At 42.7% G+C, this 13,866-nt stretch overlaps 1 protein-coding gene across 1 annotated transcript; it reads left to right on the forward strand.

Annotated features, from left to right (window-relative positions):
- Nucleotides 1–147: 147 nt before the first annotated feature.
- itgb3bp (integrin subunit beta 3 binding protein) lies at nt 148–13,827 on the forward strand. Its single transcript, XM_084163494.1, has 9 exons — nt 148–221; nt 468–504; nt 700–787; nt 1,299–1,368; nt 3,456–3,534; nt 3,770–3,857; nt 5,279–5,335; nt 11,958–12,015; nt 12,257–13,827. Exons 1-8 carry the CDS (start codon nt 217–219, stop codon nt 12,011–12,013), a joined length of 480 nt encoding a protein of 159 aa, XP_084019620.1. The 5' UTR covers nt 148–216; the 3' UTR covers nt 12,014–12,015; nt 12,257–13,827.
- Nucleotides 13,828–13,866: the final 39 nt, after the last annotated feature.

The following is a 13,866-nucleotide window of genomic DNA, read 5'->3' on the forward strand; positions in this document are numbered from 1 at the left end:
AGTATTGTATTTAATGATAACGTTATTTTTTAAAATCAATACTATATGCAAATACTGTGATATTAAAGATAACAGATATCATTTTCACCGGCGGATAGAAATTTCGTGTTGGTCATGTTTCCGGAGGACACAAATTCTCTTGCAAACGATATACGCGCTAAATTTGTAACCATTGGACTGGGCCTCTCAGAAGTTGTTTGTCAACTATCAACAGAAATGCCGTAAGTTTCTTACTATCTATTCCTTTGTGTTAGATAACTACACATTTATCAACATTATTAATGAATCATACAATGTAATAACTGTGCAAATGAAGTTGTTGGCCTCGATAAACTAGCGAGCTCGCTAAAGTAGCTAACGTTAGCTGAACAAGCCAGCTTGGGGGGGGTCCTACTAATTAAGCTAACAGTAGTTTCTAATACACACTTTATTTAATGTTTCTAAATTATCTTCACTGTCTTTCACAGAGCCAAAAGAACACTCCGTTTGGAGGACAAGGACAACGTGAGTTAGTGTAGAAAACATCAGTGATTGTTATGAGAGAATTTGAGCCTAACTTACTGTAGCTAGCTAAATTGAACTGGCAATTTTTGGGAGTGTGACTTCTGTTCTGCATCATAACGTTATGGCTAGTAAGCATAACCAGGAGAAAATGTAATGGGTAAATGTATTATTTGTGTGTCTGTGTGCACCAAACAGACACCAGCCAAGAGACCTGCACCAGACAGAAACTACTCCCCATTGACTGGTACCTACCAGATGAGTCCCAGTGCAGCTTTTCAAGCAGGTACAGTAAGGCATCACATGACAAAGAAATAACCTTATAAAATCAACAAACAAGACAAAAAATATTTGTCACATACACAGTTTACAGCCAGTATAAAAGGTGCAGCGAAATGCTTATGTGTTAGCTTCCTCAACAGTGCAGTACATTAGGCAATACCAACAATAAAAGAGTAACAAGTAAAAGAAGAGGTAGTATGCTGAAGCAATAAGGCACGAGGGGGTGTGGTATATGGCCAATATACCACGGCTAAGGGCTGTTCTTAGGAACGACGCAACGAGGTGCCTTACTGCTATTATAAACTGGTTACCAACGTAATTAGAGCAGCAAAAATAAATGTTTTGTCATACCCGTGGTATACCACGTCTGTCAGCCAATCAGCACTCAGGGCTCGAATCACCCAGTTTATAAATAGTAATAACAGACTGTATTTACATTTGATAGCTTGTTCAACATCTATAGAAAGTGCTCATGAATTTGCATACCATTGTGACATTTTGTACTTCATCAACAGGTAAAGCCAAAGCCAGTGGGAAAACTGCTAATTCCTGTAAACCACAGGTGCCACAGACAGAAGTGGAAATGTGAGTATTGTAAAATATCACAGTCTCTTTTTTTAATGTACACAACAGCAATACTGCTAAGCTAGCTATATATACACTGAACAAAAATATAAACGCAACATGCAACAATTTCAGAAGATTTTACTGAGTTACAGTTCATATAAGGAAATCAGTCAATTGAAATAAATTCATTAGGCCCTAATCTATGGGTTCACATGACTGGGAATACAGATATGCATCTGTTGGTCACAGATACCTTTTTAAAGGGGGGATGTGAATCAGAAAAACAGTCAGTATCTGGTGTGACGACCATTTGCCTCATGCAGCGCGACACATTTACTTTGCATAGAGTTGATCATGCTGTTGATTGTGGCCTGTGGAATGTTGTCCCACTCCTCTTCAATTGCTGTGTGAAGTTGCTTGATATTGGCAGGAACTGGAACATGCTGTTGCATATGTCGATCCAGAGCATCCCAGACATGCTCAATGGATACAATGTCTGATGAGTATGCAGGCCATGGAATAACTGGGACATTTTCAGCTTGCAGGAATTGTGTACAGATCCTTGCGAAATGGGGCCGTACATTATCATGCTGAAATATGAGGTGATGGTGGCGGATGAATGGCACGACAATGGGCCTCAGGATCTCGTCACGGTATCGCTGTGCATTCAAATTGCAATCGATAAAATGCAAGTGTGTTCGTTGTCCGTAGCTATGCCTGCCCATACCATAACCCCACCACCACAAAGGGGCACTCTGTTCACAACGTTGACATCAGCAAACTGCTCGCCTACACGCTTTCTGCCATCTGCCCGGTACAGTTGAAACTGGGATTCATCCATGAAGAGCACACTTCTCCAGTGTGCCAGTGGCCATCGAATGTGAGCATTTGCCCACTGAAGTTGGTTACAACGCCGTACTGCAGTCAGGTCAAGACCCTGGTGAGGACGACGAGCACGCAGATGAGCTTCCCTGAGACGGTTTCTTGCAGTTTGTGCAGAAATTCTCAGGTTGTGCAAACCTACAGTGGCTGGTCTCATGATCCCGCAGGTGAAGAAGCTGGTTGTGGAGGTCCTGGGCTGGCGTGGTTACACGTGGTCTGCGGTTGTGAGGCTTGTTGGATGTACTGCCAAATTCTCTAAAACGATGTTGGAGTCGGCTTATGGTAGAGAAATTAACATTAAATTATCTGGCAACAGCTCTGGTGGACATTCCTGCAGTCAGCATGCCAATTGCACGCTCCCTCAAAACTTGAGACATATGTGGCATTGTGTGGTGTGACAAAACTGCACATTTTAGTGGCCTTTTATTGTCCCCAGCACAAGTGCACCGGTGTAATGATCATGCTGTTTAATCAGCTTCTTGATATGCCACACCTGTCAGGTGGATGGAATACATTGGCAAAGGAGAAATGCTCACTAACAGGGATGTAAACAAATGTGTACACAACATATGAGAGAAGAAAGCTTTTTGTGAGTATGGAACATTTCTGGCATCTTTTATTTTAGCTCATGAAACATGGGACCAATGCTTTACATGTTGCATTTTTCAATTTTTGTTCAGTATAGAATAACTTCCTGTTTGAAGATTTCAGGTGTGCAAACCAAAAAGAAAACCTATTTATTCTGATACTAGGAAAGAAGGGGATGTCTCCCTTTTTATTATCGGTGGATATTTCAATTGCCACACTTGGCTGATGGTCATTATGACGAATCATAATTTAATGACAGGAGACATGCAATGAAGTGGATTCATCATTGGCCAAATTATCAGTGATTTACATAGCACTAAAAATAGTTGGTTAAGAGTACTTTAAGACAAGGGTAATTTCCTTCCCCAAAGCATACCCATTTTGAGTCCATTCTATCCATCAAGACAAGCATTAGTTTTGAATTTTATAGTGCAGTCATTTAAGAGGGATCTATTTAAATGTTACCATTCAAATATGGTCATGACATATTTGATAGACTAGACATGCTGTCATCAGGGGATATTATTATGAGAGTTTTAACTATATCAGTAGTATAGTCCTATATCTCTAACCTGTGATTTTAATGCATTTAACACTTTGTTCATTTGGACCTTACCTTAATTAATTTGGACCAGACTACATGCCATCAGCTCTAAACTGGAAGCATCAGTTGGAGCATTTATCAAGGCACGGCAAGAGCTGGAGACAATAGTGGTAAGTTAAAAATGTTTTGTCTAATTTCCCTATCGGTGAAAAATGACATTTTAGTGCTTCCATCATAGCTCCAGTTTGAGTTAAAGTATATGATAGCCTAAACCTTGATTTTACTCTGGTATTTTCAGGTCATTGCATGCACTGTAGGGACCGTTTATATTTGTGATGTTAAGGAACTGCTCACCCTTTTCATATCGATCTGAGTATGATGATGTATTGTTTTTGCCATCATCAGGCTGCAGAGGGCAGCAGTGAGCTGAAGAGTTTCTTTTCTAGGGGCTCTGCTGACCTGAAGACCGAACTGAGGAGGCACAGAGAACTTGGTGAGTGGGGATTTAACCACCTCTGTAGCTCAGCTGGTAGAGCACAGCGCTTGTAACGCCAAGGTAGTGGGTTCAATGCCCGGGACCACCCATACACAAAAAATGTATGCACGCATGACTGTGTAAGTCGCTTTGGATAAAAGCGTCTGCTAAATGGCTATTATTATTATTATTATTATTATTTATTATTATTATTATAGTATAACCATACAGTATATGGTATGATGACAAGGGTCATTCAATAAGCTATAGTGTAGGGGTAGGCAACTAGATTAAGCCGCAAGCTGATTTTTGTCGGAGCAGATGGTCAGATGGGGGCCGGAACATAATTATCCTGAACAAAAATATAAACGCAACATGTAAAGTGTTGGTCCCATGTTTCGTGAGCTGAAATAAAATATCCCAGAAATTTTCCATACGCACGAAAAGCTTATTTCTCCCAAATGTTGTGCGCAAATTTGTTTACACTCTTGTTATTGAGCATTTCTCCTTTGCCATGAGAATCCATCCACCTGACAGGTGTGGCATATCAAGAAGCTGATTAAACAGCATGATCATTACACAGGTGCACCTTGTGCTGGGGACAATAAAAGGCCACTCTAAAATGTGCAGTTTTATCACACAACACAATGGCACAGATGTCTCAAGTTTTGAGGGAGCGTGTAATTGGCATGCTGACTGCAGGAATGTCTACCAGAGCTGTTGCCAGAGAATTGAATGTTAATTTCTCTACCATAAGCCGCCACCAACGTCGTTTTGGAGAATTTAGCAGTACGTCCAACTAGCCTCACAACCACAGACCACGTGTAACCATGCCAGCCCAGGACCGCCACATCTGGCTTTTTCACTTGCGGGATCATCTGTGACCAGCCACCCGGACAGCTGATGAAACTGACAAGTATTTATTTCTGTAATAAAGCTATTTTGTGGGGAAAAACTCATGCTGATTGGCTGCGCCTGGCTCCTCAGTGGGTGTGCCTGGCTCCCACGTTTGTTTGGCCTATGCCCACCCAGATTTACTAAATTAAACTCATTTTGAGCTGAATTCCTAGTGATCTTAGTGTCTTTTTTTACCCCAAAACTGAAATCTCCCCCAATTATTATGATGATTATTTTTACTAAAAACGTTGGGAGGCCAAACAAAAATCACTTACATGTCGGTTTTGGCCCGCGGGCCACCTGTTGCCGACCCCTGCTATAGTGGAACTAAGTCAAGTATTACACTGAAAAAGCAGTAGTCCCTAAAATTTACATGTCGTGTTAGTTTAGTTTGTAAACTAGATTTAGTTACTTACTATTGACTAGTTAGTTGGGGCCAGGGGTTAGTTAGGGCAAATAAATGGTTGTAAAATATTTTGTTTCTATTTGTCAGTGTGCTTGTTGTTGTCCAAAATTATGAGATTTGGAACATGTATTTTCAGCATCCAAAGCAGAGTCCTGCCTCAGAGTGAATGGTGCTGGCCAGAGCCATTTGCAAGGTAATTTCTACTCTAATTATGTAATAAACTTTTAAGGTGTTTAGGATTAACAATACTTTATTGACACAACCATATTATCTCAGATTATTTTCTACCAAGTGTGGTTGGGGGTGTTTATAACTTTTAAATAACATTTTATGATGAGATAATGTGCTCTGAGGAAGGTCAATAGGGCCAAAACATGAGCAGCATCTAAAATAGAAAGTGTATCAGTGTGTGGGTGCCTCTCCTTTTGACCAATCCGATAACGACACCATAAAACTAATAGTTGCATTTTCTTGTCCATACATTCAGATGAGATATTTCCTGTACTGAATTGGGTTGTAATTAGATTATCAGATGTTATTATGATGGTGACCTTTCTCTAGTATTCCTTAAAGGGGCAATCTACTGTTCAAACAATTACAAAGCGATCACCCAGCCAGTGTTATGGTAAATAGCTGAGGGATGGGGCTAGAGAAATGTAACCACTCAAATTCACAGAGCAATGTATGCAAGGACTGACCATCCATTAAATAAAAATTAGTTTACCCATGTTTTGTTTACAATTGCAATGTTTACAAAGGAGTAAAACAAGCTTGTATTTTGAGTTCTGTGGTACGACAGTTGAACTAAGCTCATGAGGCATTCATACGTTATATTCAACAATCAATGGGTATATGGATGTAGCAATCGCAGATTTCCGCTTTAAATGAGGGGACAGTAAAGAAACATGTTTTGTTCCACTTGTTCACACAGTTTAAGTCGGAAGTTTACATACACCTTAGCCAAATACATTAAAACTCAGTTTTTCACCATTCCTGACATTTAATCCTAGTAAAAATTCCCTGTTTTAGGTCAGTTAGGATCAACCCTTTTATTTTAAGAATGTGAAATGTCAGAATAATAGTAGAGAGAATGATTTATTTCAGCTTTTATTTATGTCATCACATTCCCAGTGGGTCAGAAGTTTACATGCACTCAATTAGTATTTGGTAGCATTGCCTTTAAATTGTTTAACTTGGGTCAAACGTTTCGGGTAGCCTTCCACAAGCTTCCCACAATAAGTTGGGTGAATTTTGGCCCATTCCTCCTGACAGAACTGGTGTAACTGAGTCAGGTTTGTAGGCCTCCTTGCTCGCACACACTTTTTCAGTTCTGCCCACAAATGTTCTATAGGATTGAGGTCAGGGCTTTGTGATGGCCACTCCAATACCTTGACCTTGTCCTTAAGCCATTTTGCCACAACTTTGGAAGTATGCTTGGGGTCATTGCCCATTTGGAAGACCCATTTGCGACCAATCTTTAACTTCCTGACTGATGTCTTGAGATGTTGCTTCAATATATCCACATAATTTTCCTTCCTTGTGATGCCATCTATTTTGTGAAGTGCACCAGTCTCTCCTGCAGCAAAGTACCCCCACAGCATGATGCTGCCACCCCCGTGCTTCACGGTTGGGATGGTGTTCTTCGGCTTGCAAGTAACCAATTTTTCCTCCTAACATAATGATGGTCATTATGGCCAAACAGTTCTATTTTTGTTTCATCAGACCAGAGGACATTTCTCCAAAAAGTACGATCTTTGTCCCCATGTGCAGTTGCAAACCATAGTCTGGCTTTTTTATGGTGGTTTTGGAGCAGCGGCTTCTTCCTTGCTGAGCCGCCTTTCAGGTTATGTCGATATTGGACTCATTGTACTGTGGATATAGATAATTTTGTACCTGTTTCCTCCATCTTCCCTTTTGCTGTTGTTCTGGGATTGATTTGCACTTTTCGCACCAAAGTACGTTCATCTCTAGGAGACAGAACGCGTCTCCTTCCTGAGCGATATGACAGCTGCGTGGTCCCATGGTGTATATACTTGCGTACTATTGTTTGTACAGATGAACGTGGTACCTTCAGGCGTTTGGAAATTGCTCCCATGGATGAACCAGACTTGTGGAGGTCTACCATTTCTTTTTTTCTGAGGTCTTGGCTGATTTCTTTTGCTTTCCCCATGATGTCAAGCAAAGAGGCACTGGGTTTGAAGGTAGGCCTTGAAATACATCCACAGGTACACCTCCAATTGACTCAAATGATGTCAATTAGCCTATCAGAACCCTCTAAAGCCATGACATCATTTTCTGTAATTTTCCAAGCTGTTTAAAGGCACAGCCAACTTAGGGTATGTAAACTTCTGACCCACTGGAATTGTGATGCAGTGAATTATAAGTGAAATTATCTGTCTGTAAACAATTTTTGGAAAAATGACTTGTGTCATGCACAAAGTAGATGTCCTAACTGACTTGCCAAAACTATCGTTTGTTAACAAGTAATTTGTGGAGTGGCTGAAAAGAGTTTTAATGACTCCAACCTAACTTCAACTGTATAAGCTGGTTGACAGGGGTGTGGTAGGTTTGAATGCAGTCACAATAGACAGGCTGGGGGCTACAGACAGCTCTAACTCGGAGACATCTACTAGGATTTGATCTGATCTACTACTAGGCCTATTTCTTTATCACCATTTATCCATTATTCATTTCATCTCAATGTGTCTGTCTCCATTTTCCAATAAAAACTGTAATCTTTGGAGAAAAACAACATTTTGTTTTCCCAACAGTCATTTGTTCGATTTCCCAGCCAGATAATTAATTTGATTATTTCAGGCACACATGCCTCCAGCAAAGCTATACTTGTGATCCAATCACATAATGGTGATTTTGTGGGAAATGAATAGGGGGATTGTCAGGGAAGTCGGGCTTGTTTTCTGATAAGGTCGTTGAAAATTGTTTTCATTAGTTACAATGAAGAAGCCTAACGTGTTGCCTTGTGGCCCACACCAGAGGAATGTCACATTTTCTATCACATGGTGGAGCGTGAAATGTAATGGTTGTGCATAAACCCCCTTACAACAACTAAGTTCGCAACAAAGTCAATAGCTAGGGGAAGATAATAGCTCCTCTGTTGTCTTGAGACACATTTAAAGTAAACTGTTATTCAAGGCAGAGGAGGAGGAGGAGAGCGGAGTGCTGGCCCATAGGAGGGAGCGTGAAATCCAGAAAGATGATGGTGATTCGTGTCATGGTGGCTGACGGAGGCATGGTTCTGCTTCCCAGTGTAAAATGTTTGTTTAGACTCGCCGGCTGTGTCATTCAGGCCGTGGGTTCATGTATTAAATGCATGGAAAGGTGTAAGACTCTCTGAAAAGTGTAACTGCTTTTGTCAGACCGCATTCTTCTCAACCTGCATTATATTTCTAGTTATTTTTATTCATTTAGCAGTTCTGACTACTCAGTTCTGACCAGTAGGCTAGATTTAAGAATGCACTCCACTGCTTTATAATTGATCTAAAGTGTAACAGAGGGCTGTGGAAGATTGTTTACGTAAGCCTACATCCTCGCGGCTACTATAAGTTTGGGTGTGTGTTTCACGGGGTGATGGGTAAAATATCGTATTTTACAATAGTAGTAGATAAGAATGTAAATCTGACCTAAATCAGCCCTTCTGAGGATGTCACCAGAATGATTGATTTCTAGGTTTGATAAGTTCTCTTTTAATTAACTGTCAGCTTTTCATGTAGTCAGTTAGTCCACAATGAATGCAATGTCATACAAATCCGATTTGGTGATTGGATTATTCTGCCTACACTCTCCAGGAAAAGCTGATAGGCTGCCGTAAAACAAACAAACAGTTGTAGTTAAGAAAAACCGCTCAATATGGGTCAAAATGATGCAGTTCAAAGACACTCTGTTAACTAATTCACAGAACTAAGGGTCATATTGTGTGGCTGGAAAAGTAGAAAACGCCTGCTGAGTTCTGTGAGCTAAGCTTCCTGTTTTCAGTGACTACACTACAGCGTTCCAGAGAGTGCCTGGTAAAAGGGAAAGCCCTAGGCATCCTGCTCTGCTTTGTGACTAGAGCATGACTCAACACGGGGGCCCAACAAGGGTGCGTCCTCATGACCCTCCTGTACTCCCTGGCCTCACACAGTTCCAACTCCATGACCGTAGTAGGCCTGATCACCAACAACGGCGAGACGGCCTACAGGGAGGAGGTAGGCACTCTGACGGCATGGTGCCAGGTAAACAACCTCTCCCTCAATGTCAGCAAAACAAAGGCGCTAATTGTGGACTTCAGGAGGAACCAGGCTGGACACGACCCAATCCTCATCAACGGGGCCGTCGTGGAGACAGTCAAACACTTAAAGTTCCTCGGTGTACACTTCTTCGAGGAGCTGAAATTGTCAAACCACATGGACACCATGGTGAAGAAGGAACAACAGTGACTCTTCAAACTCAGGGACGCTGAAGAAATTCGGCCTGTCCCCGAGGGCCCTCCCAGTGTTCTACAGGAGCACCATCGAGAGCATACTGTAGGGCTGCATCACAGCCTGGTACAGCAACTCCACCGCCGCTGACCGCAAGGCTCTACAGACGCCGGTACGCTCAGCCAAACACACCATTGGGTGCACACTGCCTGCCCTGCAGGACACCTACAACACCAGGTGTCGCAGGAAGGCCAAGAAGATCATCAAGGACCGCAGCCACCTGAGCCACGGCCTGTTCTCCCGACTTCCATCACTCAGACATGGGCAGTATAGGAGCATCATGGCAAAAACTGTCAGACTGGCCAATAGCTTCTACTCCCGGACCATCAGGCTGCTGAATAGCCACCGCTAGGCAGCTAACTGCTCCCCCTGTCCCCTGGACTTATCCCACCCTCCAATGGACATTTATCATTGTTACAGTTGTAAATATGTATGTTATTATTGATATTATTGTTTCATTCACTTCTCTTTTTGACCTGCACTGCTCGGAGCTTAAGAATTTCACTGTACCATGCATTTACATCTGCGACTATGTGCATGTGACTAATAAACTCATCTAATCACATGACTGGAGATGGAGAGGGTCACCCATTGTTACCTGAGCCGTGTTGAGATGACACCAGCTCTTAGATCTGGGCTGTGAGACTGACACTGTCTCAGGGGCCAAGCAATGCCTCAAGCAGCATAGGTCAGTACAGCGCCAGGCCACACACTGCCAAGGCAGCGGAGTCAATCAACAATAATATTTTAACTTTGACGTCCAAACCTCTGAACCCACTTCATTTCCCTACCTCGTCACTCCTCCCTGCTTCCCTCTTAGGGCCAGATCATTTCCCTACTTCCTCACTCCTCCCTGCTTCCCTCTTAGGGTCAGATCATTTCCCACCCCTCCCTGCTTCCCTCTGGGCCAGATCATTTCTCTTCCTCCTCCCTGCTTCCCCTTAGGGTCAGATCATTTCCCTTCCTGCTTCCCTACCTCCTCCCTGCTTCCCTCTTAGGGTCAGATCATTTCCCTTCCTCCTCCCTGCATCCCTCTTAGGGTCAGATCATTTCCCTACCTCCTCCCTGCTTCCCTACCTCCTCCCTGCTTCCCTACCTCCTCCCTGCTTCCCTCTTAGGGTGACTTTCAGACAGCAGCTTCCTTTTTTTTCTTTTTTCAGAGTGCCTGCCCTGGTGTTGAGAAGCGCTTACGGACATTCTTTAAGGTTAACAAAAGTTTCGGTAAGCGTTCTGGAGAAGTCCCATTTTGTGAGCAATCAGGGTTCAGGCAGACATAAATCCACAGGGTTGTCCAGGCATTACAAATACCCCAGTAGGGAGGACTCCTGCCTGTATTTGCTGATGACTACAGAATCGTAAAGCGAAGGCCATAATAATTCTGAGGCAAGTTCCCCTCAGCAGAAGGTATTGATTATTTGTGTGTGGTGAGAGATTTGGAAAATTCAATTAAAGGAGTTGTGCAAAGGATTCGTAAATTCTCCCTCCGACCAGTACAGAGATATTGTTATGTTCTAAATCAATGTTGCACTTCACAATATATTTTCTTAGAAGCATAAAAATAAATAACATTTAAACAGATCTGCTTACTACAGAAACACATTTTATTTTCTCAGAAGCATTTAGTCATGGGCAACCCACTGACACGCTGGGCAGTAACATATTTTTATTGCCATTTTTCCATAAGAAGATCCTATATAATATGAATTTTGAGATGTAAAAATGAAAACGGGGGCTGCTCAGCAATATAAAAATTGATCAGGCCATAGATGGGTCCATGTTGGGGAAGATTTGTATGTCAGCACAGCAGTAATGGGGTGTATTAAAGACAGGATTTCTTAAATGTAATAAAAGCGATGGGGTGGTGTCCCAGGTCCGGGGCTAAGGCCCGGCCTCACCACCATCTAACACATCAATCCTCTCTTCCTCAGACACATGCCACCTGCTTGGTTGGAGTTTTAGGCTTTTTGATTAAACACACAGCTGTAATTAAAAAACAGAGCTATATATTATATTAGAGGCTGTTTTGATGAAAACTGAAGCCTGGCTGCACTCAGTTCGATCCCCAGAGGTAGCAGACTACGCATTCCTTCAGATATGATTTCCGTCGTTTGGATTTTGTCCTCCAGTGAAAAATATATATATATATATTTTAAATCTCCCTCCGGTAATATTATTACAACTTTAATCAATTAGGTGAGTATTTAACAACAAATATCTGTATTTCACTAGTAAATCAAACCACTTAAGCCTACAGATTTGTCTGGTTGTGAACGGTAGCGCTCTGAGAGAAGTTAGTACTGTATTTATTCCCTGAGTGATGAATTATTTTCTCTACAGATGTTGTCCAGACTGGCAGCTCCTCTGACTTCCTGAAATCCATAATGGGCTTATAAAGGTACAACAACAACAGATGGAGCCTATAGCTTTATCTCTCTTTTTCTAAATCAAGTTTAAAGATCCATTATACTCTAACACACAGTGTGAAATTGTCATCACACATTACTTCTTTGTTTGCTCCTAGTATAGCTACATGAGTCACTAGTCAATATGTCTTCCTATTGTGTGGTGATATTGCATTACTGTGTAACAGACAGCTGGGTTACACTCATGTTTTCCCCTGTGACGTCCCCCTGCAGGTTTCTGCTATGAGAGCCGCTCAACTGAACTCTCAACAGAACGACACGGAAAATGGAATAGCAGCTCTGCCTTCTTTCAATCTAAGCTGTCATTTGTGAGGCAGAGAGACGTCTCGGAGGCTGCCTGTCAGTCAGAAAGTAAAAAGGCAGCCTTAGACATCAGACACGTTTACACTGAGCCCTGTCTGCTGGAGAGAGCCTCTCCCTCACCGCTGACAAATGTTGACTCTACAATAACTGCCGCTATGCAGCTCTGCGAAAATGTTCTTTCATTGAGCGAACGTCCTCGTCCCATTAGACCTGATGCTATATGAAATCCACCCCCACCATTTCCTCTAGCTACCTCGAAAGGTAAAGGAAACAGGAATAGAGGCTCTGATGAGAGGCTACTGCACACACACACCCTTCGTTCTCTGGGCCGAGGGCCTCTTGCAGCCTGAGCGACCTAAGCAACAGCTGGTGTGCACAGGCACATTTCCTATTTCTGCCCAAGGTGGATCATATAACTCTCACTTTATCAGCCTTGGAGGCCGTGTGAAGGACAAAGCGAGCACGCCCATAAACAAAACTAAATGTTTTCATACTGGCCCTCTGGAGGTGGGAGAGGGCCCCCTTAGCGGTCTTACCCCCTCCCCCGCCCGCCACCTCTCCCACTACTCCAACCCACCACCTCCAGCTTGCCTCCTACCCCCATCACCTTAGACCTCTACCCCACTAACCCTTTCCTCCTAGAGGGTCCCACGTCCCCCCGTCGCCAGCCCACCACTCTTCATTTGACTGTGGTGCATGAAGCGGATGCGGCAGTGACGTTACCCGTGACTCGTCCTCCATGTTAAACTGGAGCATTGCAACCCGTCTGTCTAGAGACTACCTTCCTCCCAGTCGATCCACAGTAGTAATGTTAAAGCCACAGGCCTCTGCTTGTCTCAGCCTTCCCTCTCTGGTGTTCTAGGATGCAGGGCCAGGCCAGCGGCTGCAGATATACAGCATAGCAGCCGGCCCTCAGTGACCCGATAACATTTATAGTTGGAATGGATTTTTTTTAATGGCTGTCATTAACTCACAGGCAGAGGGGGAAAGATTGCTTGTACTGTTTTTTTTTTTTCTGTGGTATTTCAGCTTTATGACATTATGTTCAGATATGTCATCTTCCATCATCCTTGTTTTAGGGCCTGTCTGACCTGCCACTGCTTTTTTGTGTTTAAATGCATAGCCCTTTGTGTGCTATGTGGACTCTCTCCTTGTATTCCAATTGGCTCATTAATCCCCCCTCCTCTCCCCTGTAACTATTCCCCAGGTTGTTGCTGTAAATGAGAATGTGTTCAGTCAACTTACCTGGTAAAATAAGGGTTAAAATTAAATTGTATCTAGGTGTTGTAGGCCCCGTGTAGCTCAGTTGGTAGAGCATGGCATTTGCAATGCCAGGGTTGTGGGTTCGATTCCCACGGGGGGCCAGTATGAAAATGTATGGACTCATTAACTGTAAGTTGCTCTGGATAAGAGCGTCTGCTAAATGACAAAAACATTTTTGTTATTAATATTTTTTAAGCTAAATTAAATGGTTGGAAGACATGGTTTGGCTCATTATTGTCTGGCTATGACATACTGCA

This window comes from Coregonus lavaretus (assembly GCF_964263955.1).
Source record: "Coregonus lavaretus genome assembly, chromosome: 6".
Lineage (NCBI taxonomy): Eukaryota > Metazoa > Chordata > Actinopteri > Salmoniformes > Salmonidae > Coregonus > Coregonus lavaretus.